This window comes from Zonotrichia albicollis, chromosome 29 (genome assembly GCF_047830755.1).
Source record: "Zonotrichia albicollis isolate bZonAlb1 chromosome 29, bZonAlb1.hap1, whole genome shotgun sequence".
In the NCBI taxonomy this organism is placed as follows: Eukaryota; Metazoa; Chordata; class Aves; order Passeriformes; family Passerellidae; genus Zonotrichia; species Zonotrichia albicollis.
The window spans coordinates 3,592,307-3,609,302 of NC_133847.1; the positions used below are offsets into that span (position 1 = coordinate 3,592,307).

General features: G+C 42.2%; 1 protein-coding gene across 5 annotated transcripts in view; it reads right to left on the bottom strand.

Moving 5' to 3' along the window:
• The window catches only part of ARHGEF18 (Rho/Rac guanine nucleotide exchange factor 18), a 52,348-nt gene that overhangs the window by 16,943 nt on the left and 18,409 nt on the right, over positions 1–16,996 (bottom strand). For 2 of the 5 annotated variants that reach the window (XM_074528679.1, XM_014273623.3), the window contains exons 11-18: positions 8,566–8,633; positions 7,084–7,147; positions 4,120–4,264; positions 3,309–3,421; positions 3,009–3,149; positions 2,297–2,547; positions 1,395–1,520; positions 62–179 (exon numbers count right to left, since the gene is read on the bottom strand). In XM_074528679.1, the coding sequence (XP_074384780.1) occupies positions 62–179; positions 1,395–1,520; positions 2,297–2,547; positions 3,009–3,149; positions 3,309–3,421; positions 4,120–4,264; positions 7,084–7,147; positions 8,566–8,633 (1,026 nt within the window). Of the gene's footprint in view, positions 1–61; positions 180–1,394; positions 1,521–2,296; positions 2,548–3,008; positions 3,150–3,308; positions 3,422–4,119; positions 4,265–7,083; positions 7,148–8,565; positions 8,634–15,551; positions 15,662–16,996 lie in introns of those variants that run through there. The other 3 variants (XM_014273625.3, XM_005496240.4, XM_026798574.2) reach the window with 3 other exon arrangements.

The window sequence follows — 16,996 nt, forward strand, 5'->3', positions numbered from 1 at the left end:
TAAGAACATGCAAAACATGGCAGAAAAAGGACCAAGAGCCAACTGTGAGGAGCCATCCCACCTTCTGTGTTCTGGATGATCCTCTCCAGCAGCACTGGGTACTTGGTGATGCGCTGGGTGACCAGGAGGATGCACTCCTGCACTCCCAACCTCCTCACAATGGAGCAGTTCCCAATTTTCTAGAAAACAAGAGAAACTCGTCACACCATTGAGCATGGAGCTCTTCTAACTCCCTCTCCATTCTCATGCCTTCTGCCCCAAAACACTTCTGCACCTTAGACACAGCACCATGAAATTAGCTGCACTCTTCTACTAATCCTGATAACATTCAAAATTTGTCTTTATTACTGGAAAATATCTCAGGTACTGTTTTCAACTACTGTTAACTAAATGTGGAGTCAATTAGGGAAACTCCCAAATCTGAACTGTCTGCCTGTTGCTAACTGATCACATATCATAACAGGGTCAGACCATAAATACATAGAAAAGTTCTGTGGTTTTAAAATCAGACCTAACCACCTACCAGTCAAATTAAATCAATAATGAAGGAATTAAGTGTTTATTTTACCACTGTATGCTCCCCTATAGCCTGACCTACAGAAGCACATTCCTGATGAGAAAGGGAGGACTGTAAAGCACCAGTTAATCTGACTGCAGGTACAGCACACACCTGGCAGCAGGAGAACACAGCACCAAGATCTCTCTCTACAAGGATTGAGGCTAAATGTTTTAAAACTCTGGTCACTTATTTAGCTCCTTGGAAGTGAAGGGCTCTCACTTTAAAGGCTAAGACGAGCTGTAAGTACAGAGCTAAGCTGGAAAGTTCACACAGTATCACTTACTGGTGACTGGAAAATGAGAATATTTAGGCCTCTGCAAAGCCACCTGAGATTCAGGTTACAGCTTCCACTTGGTCTGTGTCTCTTCAGCCCTTCCTATTAACTGCACATCAGAGTGTGCAGCAAACCACCCTGGAGTGAATCTTCTGCCTTTGGAAAGATGATGGCGTGAGCAAAACCTGACTAAGAGTCTCTGCTTTTCCTACAGCAGCTCATCAACAGCATTTATCATTGATTTGATTTAATTTATTAACAAAGCAATTTATCCTGATGGCCACACAGCAGGACAGAGCCCTGAATTGAACAAATACTCTATTCCCCAGTCCTGGGTGCTCTCAAGAGCCTGCCTCAAATGTAACACTTCCTAATTGTGCTTTTGTCTCCAAGTAGCTCAAAAGATCTAAAATACAAGAAGCTCACAACCCACCAAATAATGAGAATATGCCTCTAACCCTGCTCATTCACATCTGAGGGAACTTCAAGTACAAAACAAAGCCCAAAGCAGTGAAGTATATTTTGCATAGTCAGAATAGGAGACTTCTGGTTATTGTTTACCTTTATTAAGTTTTGGAACTTTTTATTGCTTTGGAGCAGGTCTTTGTAATGGCTGACAGCTTCATTGTGTCCACAACAGAATACACCATATTTTTCTTTCATTCTCTCCCCATTTTCACCTGAAAACTGATTGGAAATAGAAGAATGAAAGACATGAATCATGCAGAGCAAACTAACCTCCACTATAAACTCCAGGTCCAATATAGTTTCTAAAACATTTATTTTAATTTCTTCTGTACCAGAAATGAGACGTTTATGCAGTGTGACATGTGAGGGCTTGGAATACCACAAGATAACCAAACATTAAATGATGGTTGTAATTATGAGAATTTCAAAAAAAGGATTTCTGGATCTCTGCACTTAAAAAGTCTGTGAACTGCAAAATATGAAGGGTAAAAAAAATGGTCAGGATATATGATAGAAATTGTTGCACCCACTCCATGCCAGGATGGTGCTAAAACTGCCATGATTTCAAAGGATCCTGACTAAAACTGCCATGATTCCAAAGGATCCTGACTAAAACTGCCATGATTCCAAAGGATCCTGACTGTATTTTTAAAAGATCAGAATGAAGAAGTTTGGCTTTATCTGAAGGAGAGTCAAATCTGGAATGGACACTAGGAATATATTATTTTACTCTTGGAATAGATGAAAAATAGAAGCAAACAAGCCACATATCCCACAAGGTATATGGTATATATATGCATGCCCAAAGAACATTTAATGACCATTTCATGTTACTTGTGACTAGAATTATTCCTGAGAGTCATGCTCCCACATTAACTGGGAAGAGAACCATAAACCAGGATGAAATCAATCTTTGCATCACACAACTTTACCCTCACAGGTAGCTTTTTAGAAGCTCTAGAGTGTCAAGATCATTGGCAGGATTGAGTTCACACCTGTTTTACCAAGAGGTCTCCAATGTTCTGGATTATATAATTTCGGTCACTGCCCTCTTCCAAGGATTCCTTCCGTCTCTCCTTCAGCTGCAGCAGGAACTGCCCGTGCATCTCCAGCAGCTCATCCACACAGGGAAAGAGCTTGTTGATGACTGCATGTGAGAACTGCAGCTCCTCTCTCATGGCTCTGGAGTACACCTTCAGCATTATTTTCAGTGTCCTAACGTGGTGCATTTCAGTCTGCATTAGTTCTGGGCAAGGTGAAATACAGAAATAAAATCAAAAGTCATTTATAAGCTGTGCAGTGAGCAGGGAGACAGAAGAGCAGAGTCTGAAAGCCACCATCATCTTCCTCACTACAGTCTTTGCATCACTCATGTGAAGCTCTTAAATTTGCCTTGCTAATGTCCCAGCCCAGCAGTGACTGACCCTGCTTATTTAAGGACATCTCCCAGTGGCAGCTGGGCTGTTCCCCAATTGTACAGCTGGGCTTTGCTGCTTACAGAGCCCTGCTGAAACCCATGGCATGCTTAAAGGCACTCACACAAGGAATTACACACTTTAATGCAGGTAACAGACTCCAAAATCCTCACTCAGTTTTAGTTTTCCAGCACAAGTCAAAATGGGAACCAACAAAAATGATTTCTGCTTTGTATCACAACAGTGGGCACTACGAAACAGAAAAAGCTTTAAGAATAACAAATACTCTTACCATAAATGACATCTTGCCTTTTGATAACATCTTTCCTTTGCCTTTTTGCATAAGGCTGTTCCACTGCAAGACTCCAAGACTCTGCCTCAAACTCATGAGCATCTGTTTCTATTTCACTCCGGAGGGACACAGAATATGCATCTAGACCAAAAGCACATTCAATTTCAATTATTATTCAACTGTTTCTCACCATATCTCTGTTTACCATCAGTAACAACAAGGGGAAAAACACCTCAATGCTGCTTTCAAACCCATGGGAGAAGTTGCATAACAATCCTGAAAAGCACAGAAATTCCATACCTTCCAGAAAAATGGAGTCTGTTGTTGAAGGTGCAAGCGAGATAACGTCATCTGAAGTCTGCTTAAATTTTACAAAGCCTGAATCCCCTTCATCCATGTCTCCTGAAATTAGCCTAAATGGCCAAAAAAATTAGACCAGAACAATTAAAATAAAATTTAAAAAGTCCAACTTCTTCAACAAGCATCTTCCCTAAACTACAGTGCAATTATCTTACAATAAATAAATAAGAGATATCACTGCACTCTTCAAACAGTGAAATTAATTTAGCAACTCCAACGCTGAAATACTGCAGTTTAATTAGAGCAGCATGAGCAAAGCTTGTAACTTCTGGTATGACAGTTTACAAGGACATCACCTGGTGACAAGCCGCAGCCAGTTCAGAGTACAAAGGGCACTTTCACTGGGAAGGGAGTATAACTGGGGCACATCAAAAGTAAATAGCTACTTAAAACAGCAGATAGCCTTGAGTTTGCCTACTATTTTAATGAAGGTATTCAGCAATTTAAAACACTGCTGCCTCCTACACCAGCCAGCACCAGCCCAGCCTAGAATAGCTGAACTCGGAGGAGATCACTGAATTTCACAGCAGTTCTCAAGACAAATACATCCAGGACAGAAACACTCAAATACTGCAGTATTTTACACAGGACAGAGGGATTAAAGATAAAAAGAAAGGAAAAAAAAAAAAACTTTCCAAATTAAAACTCAATAAAACTCTTTGAGCTTGAAAACACAACGTGAATTCTCATTTTTCTTTTTACACTGGGGACATGTGAAGCCAGAGGATTAGAAGAGAAGCATTTTACTCACCCAAATTTGTTAACAGCTCCAGCAGCGTTCAGTGAAGGCTGGGAATGTCCCCTTTGGGCGATAGTCATCCCGAGGTTGCGGGACAGGGCTGGGGTGCCATCCGCTCCCAGGAGGAGACTTCGGGGCTGCTCCTTCAGAGAAGTGGCTAAAGAGGCAAAAATGGAATTGGTGCTGAGAAAATGAGGCGTGCACTGCAGCTCGCCTGCTCGCAGCCCTCGCTCTGAATGCGGCCGCAGAACTGACAGGATCTTGGATGTCAGCAGCTCGTTGTCCAAAAAAACATTCTCATTCCATTTTCTTGAAAAGGAACCACAAAAAGACAGCTCGGGGTGAGCTGGAATGGCATTGCTTCTGCCGCTGCTTTTTGAATTTGTATTCCCCATGCTCGCCACTGGCTGCCCTCAGACCTGGCACAGTAAAGTGGCCCCAGAGATGCTCTGTTTTTATACTACCTGTGATCCTTCTAGAAATGTAAAGCTGCCACTTAACTTACTGTATTGGCTAAATCAGCAGGTCTGAAGTGCAGGAAATTGGTCCCTACTGTGCCCATTTAGTGTGGAAATTGCAAAGTATCTTCTCCTTTAGTAAAACACCAGAACCTACACACAATTATTCACACCCCACCGTATAAGGGCACAGAACATTTCATGGCAAACAAGGAAAATCAGAGATCACAGAAAAAAACCCACAAGTTCTTTGCAATGCTTAATGCTCACAGCAATTTATATCTGCATGCACACACACTGCAAATAATAGATACCTGAGCTAAATTTAATTTTAATACTGCAGCTTTTTAATGCTTTTTAAATCTAGACAGACTATGAACTGGAAAGATATTTGAAACTTTAATCACTATTACACAATATGTGGGAGCCTGTAATAGACTTATAAAAAATGGATACAATTATTTAGTACTAATGTCTGTAATAAATGATAAGGAACGGGAGACAAAATACATCCTTTTAAAAAAGGAGCTTCAGGGGAGTCAAAGATGAAGACTCAGCCAGACAATCTCTAGAATTGATCCCTGCCAAGGTCTGTGGCTGCCCTTTTTCAGAGAGCTTTTAAGGACATGGGAGTGGGATCTGAGAGATCCCTGGGCTCTGTCACTGCAGGGACAGACCCAGCTCCTCTCCCTGGACCAGGGGCTGCTGCTGGAGCAGCTCAAGGGGTCTCCAGTTCCCAAATAAGGATTATGCCTCACTTTTCTAGCAAAAACACTCCTGTCCACCCAGCCCTAAAAGTTCCCCTTTCCAGCCTGCCCTCCTTGGTGTACCTTCACCAAGAATTCTCTCTTTCACTTCTGCCTTCTCAGTGAAGCGCAGTTAAACCAAGGTATTTGTGGTTCTTGTCATGAAACAGGTTTTTCCACATTTTTTCATATCCCTGCTCTATACCTGCTTCTCTCTCATTTAATCTTCATTGACAGAGGAATTGTTTTGGGGCTGCAGGGGAGGTCTCATCAATGACATTTCACAGAAATTATATCACCACATCTTTTCCTGCTGGAAATGTTTTTCCCAGAACCAATTTGGGTTTGAAAGCTCCTGGCTACAGTATGTTATCAGTCTAACAAACTGGGTAAACTGAGTCCTTTCCATCTCCAAAAGGAGACTAATTAAATATCTGAAAGATTTGCCCAGTCAGGTTTCTTAAACAAAGGCTTAATAACCAATGTCCCTGTGTTTCCATTTGGGGAAATATTGAAATTATTTGCCATCAAGTTCTCTTTCTGTGCTCCTCAAGTCAGGAACATAAAGTTCTGTTACACAAGGACAGGCCAGTCCTAAAAACCTCAAGGGGACAGGGATGGGGACACACAGCACAGTTTATACCTCTCTAAAAATGAATTTTTCTTTTCCATTGAGACAATATCTTTGGGGTTTTTTTGCTAGCCACTGCAGTCTGCAGGGTTATGCTGTGGCCAACAACATACAATGCCCAGGCTATTAGCTGTTCCTTTAATTTCCAGCTCCTGCTTTTGTGCAAGGAAAATGAGTACAGGCTGCCTAGCAGAGGCTGCCTGGCCCACAAGCCATTTTCTGAGTTCAATTAGCACTGTCTGCACACTGCTGTGCCCACATCGATCGCTGCTCCCCTCACACACTCCAGCCCTACAGACAACTTCTCCACTGCCATCAGCCCTTGCTTCTTATTTTAGTCCCTGCCCTTTCTCCTGAATGCACAGACCCATTCTGGGTAATGCAAGCAGCCACTTATCTCCATAACAATTATCTCCTGTGCTGCCTCTTGGGGAGAGTCATTTCATGAAGAGGAGACCTTGCAATGCAAATGGTACCTGAAAACACCCAGAGTGGTGCTCAGACATCCAAGACAGCTGTGTTTGACACTCACCTCCTCTCTTAATGTAACATCTTGGAAAATTAAAATGCCATTTAATACACCTGTGACTGGGATGGTCTCTTCCTGGAGCAAAAAGATATTTCAAAGCCTATGCTGCACAGATGCTCTTTCTTCTTGGTTTTTTTTTTTCCTCCCAGATCCTTTTTCCTCATTTTGTTTCAACAAAGATTTATGTTTAGACCATTAGTGCTAGCTTGTCTTAGAGATTTCTAGCAACCACTAGCTGCAGGCAAGTTTTAAATAGACAATTATGAAAATCTGATGTAAAACAAAGTTCACAGTTCTAGTCTTTTCAGAGGCCAGAGAATAGACAATCAATGAAAAACGAGCTTATTGATCCCTTTTCACCATGATATTTTGAGGTTACACAGCAAGAAGGTATAAAGAAAAATAAAAAGATAAAAAGATAAAAACACACAGGAGATTGCCAGGAGCCTCTAAGCCATTCCCAATAGAAAAAAAAATGAAACCATCTTATTAAAAGAGACCTTCTCTATACTTCAATAACACACCGTGTATAGCCTTTAAAACATATTAAAGAAAAAAAAATGCAATTGAACAGATAAGCCTTGAGCACAGAAATCATTCTTTAGTACAAACCTGGGGAAATGCACTGGGGCGAACTTTGTGGAGATCCAGAAGGTCTGTGCTGCAAATCTTTCTGCTATAGGAAAAAATACAATATTCTTACACATCCACACCAGACTTTCAGTGCAAAATGAATCAGATTTTTCCCATCCCATAGCATTAACTGTAAGTGAAGATGTTCACTGAGAATATAAAAGATTTAACACAATAACAGCTTTGATTTTTTCATGTGTCAGATGAATGACATAGAGACATTAACACTTTGTATTAAATTCCACAAAGTATAAATCTGAATGAAATAGAACCAAAACTGAAAGTACAGCTGAATTAAAGCTATGATAATTAATTTATGAGATGAAAGCAACCCCTTCATGCTGACAGCCTTCAATTTGCTGTAGTTTAGTTTCTAGCAATACTGACTAAACTAATCCAGCCACTTTCAACCAAAATTCAGATTGTCCATTTCAAATTGTGTCTTTGGTAATCTTTGCTAAACTTTGTCCTTCTTGCAACACTAGGATATTAAAAACCATTTTAATACCCCGTTTTGTGCCACCACTCCCTCCCTGCTCTCCTCAGGAGTGGTTTGTCAGGGCTGATTCAAGCATGAAGTTTTGGGTGGTGGTGAAGAGTGGAAAGGAAAGCAGCACAGCAAGTGAAGTTTTTGTTTTAAAAGGAAAATTCACAATGCCCTGAGATGTTTGAAATGATATATCAAAACCCCCACAAGAACATTTCTGCCCTCAGAAGAGTTACATTCCATATCACCAATGGCTGAACACACTTCCTCTAACCTCTGATTGCTCAGCTCTGAGCTGCTCTGCTCTCTCTTTTCCCCCTCACAACTCCCTGATCTGCTATCAGCCTCTGAAATCATCAGCACTTGCAGGTTAAAACAAACTAAAACTCCCTCAAGTATTATTAGTTATAAGGAGGAGGAAATGATTTCCAAAACCAATACCAGAACAAAAAACCCAACAGATAGACATCTGTGTGAAACAACCTTGACCTTGCATGCAATCACAGGCACCATGGTGACAGAGATAAAAAATAAACAGCATAGCAAGACCAAGTTCATCATAGTTCCCAAATGAAATCACTTATTCTGCATTTTCCAGCTTAGAAATAAAATGCAACTGTTACAACCAGATTCCCCTCCACCCTTCATGCTCTTCCATCAGTTTTTTGAGAGGACAGAACATTTAAAGGTACCATATAATTCAATTATATTCCTCAAAAAGTTTGAGCACTCTTAGGGTTAGTCACAGTTTGGGACACAGGCTAAGGACTTCACAGTATAGCAGTAAAATGTTTCACTTTAATTTCCCTCCACACTCTATCATTAATTACTATAATAACAAGTTAGTAACTACTCAATGCCTCAAAGATGTAGGGCAAGATCCTGTACTGATGTAAATCAAACCACTGAAATAAATTGAACTTATCATGTCAAATAATAACTGTTATTATAAAAGAATAAATGTTAAAGCCCACCTTGGGTCTGATGCTGCTGCATTCAGTCAGCAAATTCTTGCAGTTCTTGTGGACATTCACTGCACAATCTGCAATGCACACACACACAAAAAGTCTTAATTATTCTTCTTTCCTGTCTAGGGAAAGGAATAATGGCACATAAAGGATCTTAATTTTGGAAGAGGTGCAGAGTAAGCTCAGGTGTTGTGGCAAGCATCCTTGCTGTGCATGCTCTGCTCTGGATTTCATACCAAACTTGAGTTTCTTCACTGAGACTGCAGCACTGAGTGCAATTCACACACACAAGAACCCAGAGCCACTCTGGAATGCAGGAGCAGCTTTCCTCATTTTGCACAGGACATTTCCATGTCTCTCCATCCAGAACTGATCCCAATCGAGGGGGCAGCAATTCTTTGGCTCCCCAGGAAGAGCTGCCTCTCTGCATGGACTGTTGCAGCAACTGCAGTAAATTCAAGATCAAAACATCCTCCAGAACCATCAGAGCATTACCAGCACCACAAGAAGCATCACCACCCTTCCAGCTGCACAAAGGAATTGCTCCCAGATACAGGCACCAAAGCAGCCCTCTCACCCAAAAGCCATAAAACTATTACTAGTTTAACAAAATCCAATCTCCTTTATTTTACCTCCTGATAACTGAGAAAACAGGAAGGGAAACTGATACTGCCAAATATTTTCTGCAGCATTTTTGCCCATCTATAAAACAAGCCTTCATCAGAAGCAAAGCAGGACACCAACAACTCAGAAAAAACACCAGGATTTGCCTTTTCCAGACACCAAATTCAGTAAAGAACATCAGGATTTGCCTTTTCCAGACACCAAACTCAGTAAAGAACATCAGGATTTGCCTTTTCCAGACACCAACAACTCAGTAAAGGATTTGCTATTACTAGTATAATATTACTAGTGTAATATTATACATATATAATATATATATAATATATATATATAATATATAATATATAATATATATTATATATGTATAATATATATAATATATATATAATATATATATAATATATATATAATTATATATTATATACATATATTATATATATTATAGTAATTACTAGTATAATACTAGTATAACAAAATCCAATCTCCTTTTTTTTACCTCCTGATAACTACTTATTGAGAAAACAGGAAGGGAAACTGATAGTGCCAAATATTTTCTGCAGCATTTCTGCCCATCTATAAAACAAGATCTCTCATCAAAAGCAAAGCAAGACACCAGGAACTCAGTAAAGAACACCAGGATTTGCCTTTTCCAGACACCAAACTCAGTAAAGGATTTGCTATTACTAGTATAATATTACTAGTGTAATACTAGTAATTACTAGTATTACTAGTATAATAAAATCCAATCTCCTTTTTTTTACCTCCTGATAACTACTTATTGAGAAAACAGGAAGGGAAACTGATAGTGCCAAATATTTTCTGCAGCATTTTTGCCAATCTATAAAACAAGCCTTCATCAAAAGCAAAGCAGGACACCAACAACTCAGTAAAGCACATCAGGATTTGCCTTTTCCAGACACCAACAACTCAGTAAAGGACATCAGGATTTGCCTTTTCCAGACACCAAATTCAGTAAAGAACACCAGGATTTGCCTTTTCCAGACACCAACAACTCAGTAAAGGATTTGCTATTACTAGTATAATATTACTAGTGTAATATTATACATATATTATACATATATATATATATATAATATATATTATAGATATTATAGTATACTTATTACTAGTATAATACTAGTATAACAAAATCCAATCACCTTTTTCTTACCTCCTGATAACTACTTATTGGGAAAACAGGAAGGGAAACTGATAGTGCCAAATATTTTCTGCAGCATTTTTGCCAATCTATAAAACAAGCCTTCATCAAAAGCAAAGCAGGACACCAACAACTCAGTAAAGCACATCAGGATTTGCCTTTTCCAGATTTGCCTTTTCCAGACACACAGTGTTCTCTCTTTAAAAGAGAAATTGAGCAAAACTGGAAAGATGAACATCATATCTGCTAGAGAAAATCCAGTTTATGTTTAAAGCACAGAGGAAAAACTATTTAAGGTTCCTTCAGAACCACCCCTGCCTGGTGCCAGGATTGGGGATCTGCTTTAAGGCTCCTGGCTAACCTAGAGATGCTCATTTGTGTTTTTCATAATTTCAGCAAAAGCCAGAGAAGAAGACTAAAATACCTGCTTGGCTTTAAACACAAATAAATTAATAAAGATATAAAACCAAAACTGAGTGCACAGACCTGCAAGATGCTCACATGTTATACAAGTTGCCCAAGTGTGGGAAATGAAGTGCAGAGTTCTGTCACACACACACAAAAAAAACTCCACAAAAACTCCCACCTCCCACAGCTTCTCTTATTTGGGATATTCCTGTGCCACAAACCAAAAGGCACCACATCTAAATTTCAAATGTATGTGCCTCTGCAAATGCAGGAGAAAAAATGTATCAAAATTATCACTTATTAAAACTGTGTAGAGAATAACAAATATTTTCATTATTTCAGCAATGATAAGGCCTCCACCTACCACGAGGGAACGCAGAGCTTGTAAAAGGACATGCCTCAACAACAAACAAGGGGGTGACAATGGAAATCCCTTTTCTCCTGAGACAAAGAAACGAACTGTGGGACAAAAATCACCACACAAAAGGAAACAGAGAAAATTCTCCATGACGTCAGGCTGGCTTGGATTCAAGAGCTGCTCACAGATGGGGTCCCCTCAGGGCACAACAGGAGCCCCATGGATGCCCCAGGTTCCTGCAGCCACTGCCTTCCCACAGCCCTGAAATCATAACTCATCTAGAATTTGTAATATAATCATCTAGAAACATCAAATTTCAACTAAATATTCATATTCCCCAACATTTACCCATTTTCAGTGATTAAATTCAGTAATTGTTTTCCTATCCATGATTAGTAGGACAAATTTCACTTGAAAAGCTCAAGTTCCTTGTTAAGGTAACTGCAACAGGGATCTCACTTAAAAACATATTTCAATTTTAAAATCATGCCCTTGCTCTGGTAAAGAGAACAGCTTGTGGCACTCTCAGTAGGCATTTTTCACTTAATCAGCTGACATATCTCATAGTGCTGGGTATGACTTCCCTCCACTGCTAAAGGTTCTTTACACAACAGTGCAGAACTTGCTAGAAAACAGCAAAATGCTACAGAAAAGCTGCAGGAAACTGCAGCTGAATCCAAGGCCTGATTCTCCCTGAGACTATTTGAAATGCATTTATTTAATGATTTCAAAGTGGCATTATTTTTGCCCACGTTAGAGAAATCTGAAACCTGCCAGAAGACTGTTTTATAAGCATAATTAATTTTCTAAAACATGCTCCAGCTTCCTCTATTCAACATTTCTGCAGTGCTGAAGGGAGGCCACTCTAATTCAGGATGAGGAGCTTCTGAATACCAGTGGCTGTGGTTTCCTTTTAAAGCATGTAAGATTTCTGCATTTATTATTATTACTTTGCATTTATTATTATTACTTTGCATTCATGATTATTACTTTGCATTCTTATTAAGCCTCTCTGAAAATGGTATCAGAGAACTGCAGGGGTGAAAAAACAGCAAAGAGAAGAATGAGGGACAGCAAAAAAGGGACAGGAACCTGCACACATGGAGGTAAGGGCAAAAATACACATGAAGGGTTGTTTACAGGTGTAAAGAAATAACAGATCTCTAAGAAGTGTACAGAAATAGCAGATTTCTGTATTTTCCAGTCATCCAGAGTAAAGCAGCATCAGTAAACTCAAACTGACAAAATTTTTTTTTTTTTTTTGCATTTAACATTAGTAGAATTTGGTCTTATTTAGATCAAGAATTTGGGAGGGTCCAAAAAAAAATTAGAAAAATAAAAAAGAATGGTTCTGTCAGCAGGCTCTTCCCAAATGGGAGAGGCACAGAAGATATTCCTGAGAAAAGCAGAGATAAAACTCAGAGCACTGCAGCCAGGCTCTTCCTTGTCTTCTCCTCCCTCAATCACTCACAGAACAGCAAGAAGATGAATTTGGCAGGGAAAAGCAGCCCCTCCAAAGGAAGAATTTCATCTTGAGACAGACTGTGCAGGAGGGCTGCAGCTCTGGCCAGTGCTGCCAACACCTGAAAAAGGTCCAAGGATTTGGGTCCCCTTGACTGGATGGGGCAGGAGCACCCCTGCTACACCTGAACCCCACAACAGGAAACTCAGCAAACCCACCAGGTTTGTTCCTGGCCTTTAATCAGCAGGTTTGGAATCAAGGCTGAGAATTTTGGGAGCATCCCATTATCCCAGATCTGCTTACTACAGGGATCGTCACTCACTTGAAGCATTTTGCAGGGCTCTGTGCCAAAGATGACCTAATGAGTGACTAAAGCAAGGACCAACCAGAAAAGAAATATTTAAGACTAAAAGGCTCATAAACATCAGAAAAGATCCTGTTCATGGCTGAGGGTAATGAATTTATAATCTGGTATAATAAAAAACATTTCCCTTATTAATGAGATGTTTTCCCAATGGCTCACAGAAAGTCATTTACAGCCCAGGAGCATTTTATTGGCCATTACAACACCCAAAAGCATCACCCCATTCACAGCAGGAGAGGGCAACAAACCTGGCTGGAAAGGGGCAGGCAAAGACAAATTTTCCCCCAGCTGGAATATCTTCCAGGGGATCAGACACTGCCAATGTCCTATAAATGTCTTCCAGAATTGGCTTCCAGGGCAAATCTATGACTCACCAGACATTATGAGCACTATGACCCTGACCTTTGGTCTGGAACGGTACTGCCCAATAAAATAACTCTTAAAAGACCATTTGCAAACAACAACTCACAGACAAAAATGCTGTGATTAATCTAAAATTCATCTATTGACTTTATCTCAAAGATTTTTTGTTTATTTTTTAAATGACAGATTAAAAACAAACCACTTTAAAGCAGCTAAGTTCAAACAGGGACAGACTTTAAGAGTGTTTCTAATGAACAAGGAGTTCAAGGATATTCACCACCTATGAAATCCAATCAGCTGAAAAGAGCCAAGGACAAAATAGCTTCCTTATGAAACTTTAGTAATTTTATTAATTACTTCCTTATGAATTAGTAATTTTAATTTTTTTTCCCTCTTTTTAACTGTCCAATGCTTCAGGGATCAAAAAGAATCTCTTCCCTCCTTCCTCATCCTTACACCACACAGGGAACTCCTCCCTCTTGAACTGACAAAGGAAACAACCCTGATATGATATGAATGATTAACACTGAACATAATCAACTCTGCATTTATAAACAGAGATGCACAGCATGACGGCCAAGGAACATCTCAAACCACCACAGCATTCCAGAAAATGCAGAGTGACTGGGATCAGACTTCTCAGGAAAGAGGAGGAGTTTCAGTGGAACACGAGGAAGTTTCTGTGTTGGGTAAATCCAGGTCAGGTACCCTGAGGAACTCGGAGCAGATTTAATTTTTGTCCTAGTGGCTCCAGTGGTCGGTGTTTACTTGTTTTCTCACTTGTCTAATATGCAGAGGCAGAAACCAAAAACTGGAAGGGTACAGGGAGATGAGATACTTCACATTCTGAAACAGAGACAGTCCACACCAGAGAGCAACAGCACTAAATTATCAAGTTTCAGCCTCCCTGTTAGAGCATTCCTCTTTGTCTCCAAAACAACCTATAATTACTTGCTCACTGTATCTGGTTTTATTGTCAAAATATCAGTCAGATGAAGCAGAGAGAGGGGTTCTGTGGTTCCCAGCAGCGCAAATTCTGGCGGCCACAGGGTTTTCTTTAGGCACAGAAACACACAAACAACCGATACTTTTGTTTTTTAAACATTGCCAAGTAAAATCTGCATTTATCCTAAAAGAAAGAAGAGTCTCAATTCAATTGTCTCACGCTGAACCCTTCCCCCAGTCTACGCTACAGAACTGAAGCAGCAACTATGACAATCATAAAAGGTATTTAAAATATTTCATAGGTAAACAGTAGGTGGAACTACAACACACAATGTCTGATGGCTTCTGTCTCAGAGCCATGTTTCACGGGTTTCTTTTATTTTACCGTGCCAAAGAGAAACTATTACCTTTACAAAATTAAACAAAAAGGGCCAAATAAACAAGCCTGCCATAAAACACTCTTAAGAGGGGAGTGAAAAGCAACTAAGAAACAGCCTTTTTTTCTCTTGGTAATACACCAAATCTCCAAATAATATTCAGAAATTATGCTTATTTATTAGAGCAGCAAACCCAAACACAGCAGCAGAAACACTCAGAAAGCTGTTTGATCGAATCACTGCCTGTTTCCCTGCTCCTCCTCCAAAATCCATCACCACTCCTGGCTCCTGCTGGCGTTTCCTTTCAGCACACAAAAGCTACGCTGATACCATCTCCCGCTCCTCTCCCCAAGGAGCCAGAGATGCGGAATATTTAAAATGGGTCAGTCTTCGCAATTTTAAGTTTTCAACACTTTTTCCCTAACGCATTTAAAGTCTCTTCACGCAAATCCCAGACTTTTCTCGCCGCTGCAGCACACACAATGTGTGCAATAACCGAGAGGACGGGGTGCGGGATATATAATGATCACAAGGATGCTCAGACTCAAGCTGTGGCATAAAGAGAGCCTGAGTTTCACACAGGCTCCAGCCGCTCGCCTCCCTACCGCACACAGCAACATTTTTCACTCCTTCCGTAGCCCTCGAAAGAGCTTTCTACTATAAACACTGCATCTTTCAAGCTGCGTCCCGTCCCGCAGCTGAAGCCTTGAGCTGCACAGGTCGGGACTGGGGCAAAGCGAAGATCAAGTCGCTGCCCCGGCCAAACGCCGGGACCCCTTGGAGCCGTCTGAGCCCCCCTGCCCGCACAGGGACCGGGGCCGGGCGGTCCCCCCGCCGCGGGCCCGGAGAGGGGGTGCCGGTGCTCGGGGGTCGCTGGGGCCGGGGGAGCGGAGCCAGGGGCCGGCGGGCGCGCTGACAGCCCGGTCTCTTACCGGACTCCCCGGGGAGCCGCCGGTTCCCTCTCGGTCCCGGGAGCCGCCGCCACAGCAACACAGGAAACGCCCCCGTGTCCCGGAAGGAAAAATGGGAATGAGGGTGCGCCTGCGCGCCGCGGCACGGCCGGGCAGGGTCCCGGCCCCTCTGGGACGGCGTAGGGACGGCCTGGGGCCGTGCCTTCCCCTCAGGGAGAGCACAGAAACACCATTAGCCCGCGCTTTCCCCTCAGGGAGAGCACCCGCAGCCCCCATGTGCCTCTCAGGGAGGGCACACGGACGCCCTTAACTCGTGTTGTCCTCTCAAGGAGGGCACAAGGACACCATTAACCTGTGTTTTCCTCTCAGGGAGGGCACACGGACATCCTCAGTTCGTGTTTTCCTCTCAGGGAGGGCACACGGACACCCTCAAGCCCTATTTTCCTCTCCGGGTGAGCACATGGACACCGTCAATTCGTGTTTTCCTCTCGGGGAGAGCACACGGATACCCTCAATTTGTGTTTTCCTTTCAGGGAGGGCACATAGACACCATTAACCCGTGTTTTCTTCTCAGGGAGGGCACACGGACACCCTTAACCCGTGTTTTCCTCTCAGGGTACATTGACACTCTAAACCCTGAACTTTTCCCTCAATGAAGGCACTGGTCATTCATATTCCACTCTTACCCCTCAGGGAGGGCATGAGCATCCTTAGCCCACAAGGTTCTCTAAAGGAGGGCACACAGACATTTGTATTTTCCCCTCATGAACGCTATGAGCGTCTGCAGCCCATGCCTGTACTCCATGGAGAGCACATGGCCACCCATAGCCTGCTCCTTCCCTCAGGAGGAGCAGAAACAGCCCTGACCCACGCTTTCCCCTCAGAAAGGGCACATGGCCACCATTAGCCTGCTCCTTCCCTCACGAAGAGCACACAGCCGCCCTTAGCTTGCTTCTTTCCCTCAGGAAGAGCACACGAAGCCCTGACCCACGCTTTCCCCTCAGGGATGACACACTTAGCCTGCATTTTCCTTCTGAATGGGTACAACAACCCATAGCCTCTGCCTTCCATGAGGGAGGACATTCCTCAGGGTGGAGCGGGTCCCTCCATGCCATCCTTTGATGCCCTCGTTCCCCCCATCCTTTGATGCCCTCGTTCCCCCCATGGAGGAGACAGCCATTGCAGCTGCTCCTGCCCCTCAGGAGGGCAGAGCCTCTCACAGCTCTTGCTTTACCCTCAGGGAGGGCACATGTCTCCCTTGTCGTGCCCTTTTCCCTCATGGAGGGCACACAGTCCTTCCAGCTGCGAGCTTTCCATCAGGGGAAGCAGAGCCACCCACAAGCCTCACTTTCCTTCAGGGAGGGCACATGGCCACCCATAGCCTGCTCCTTTCTCCTGCAGGGAGGGCACAGGGCCCCAATACACATCTCCCTCACAGAGGGCATGAGCATCCTCAGCCTGTGCTT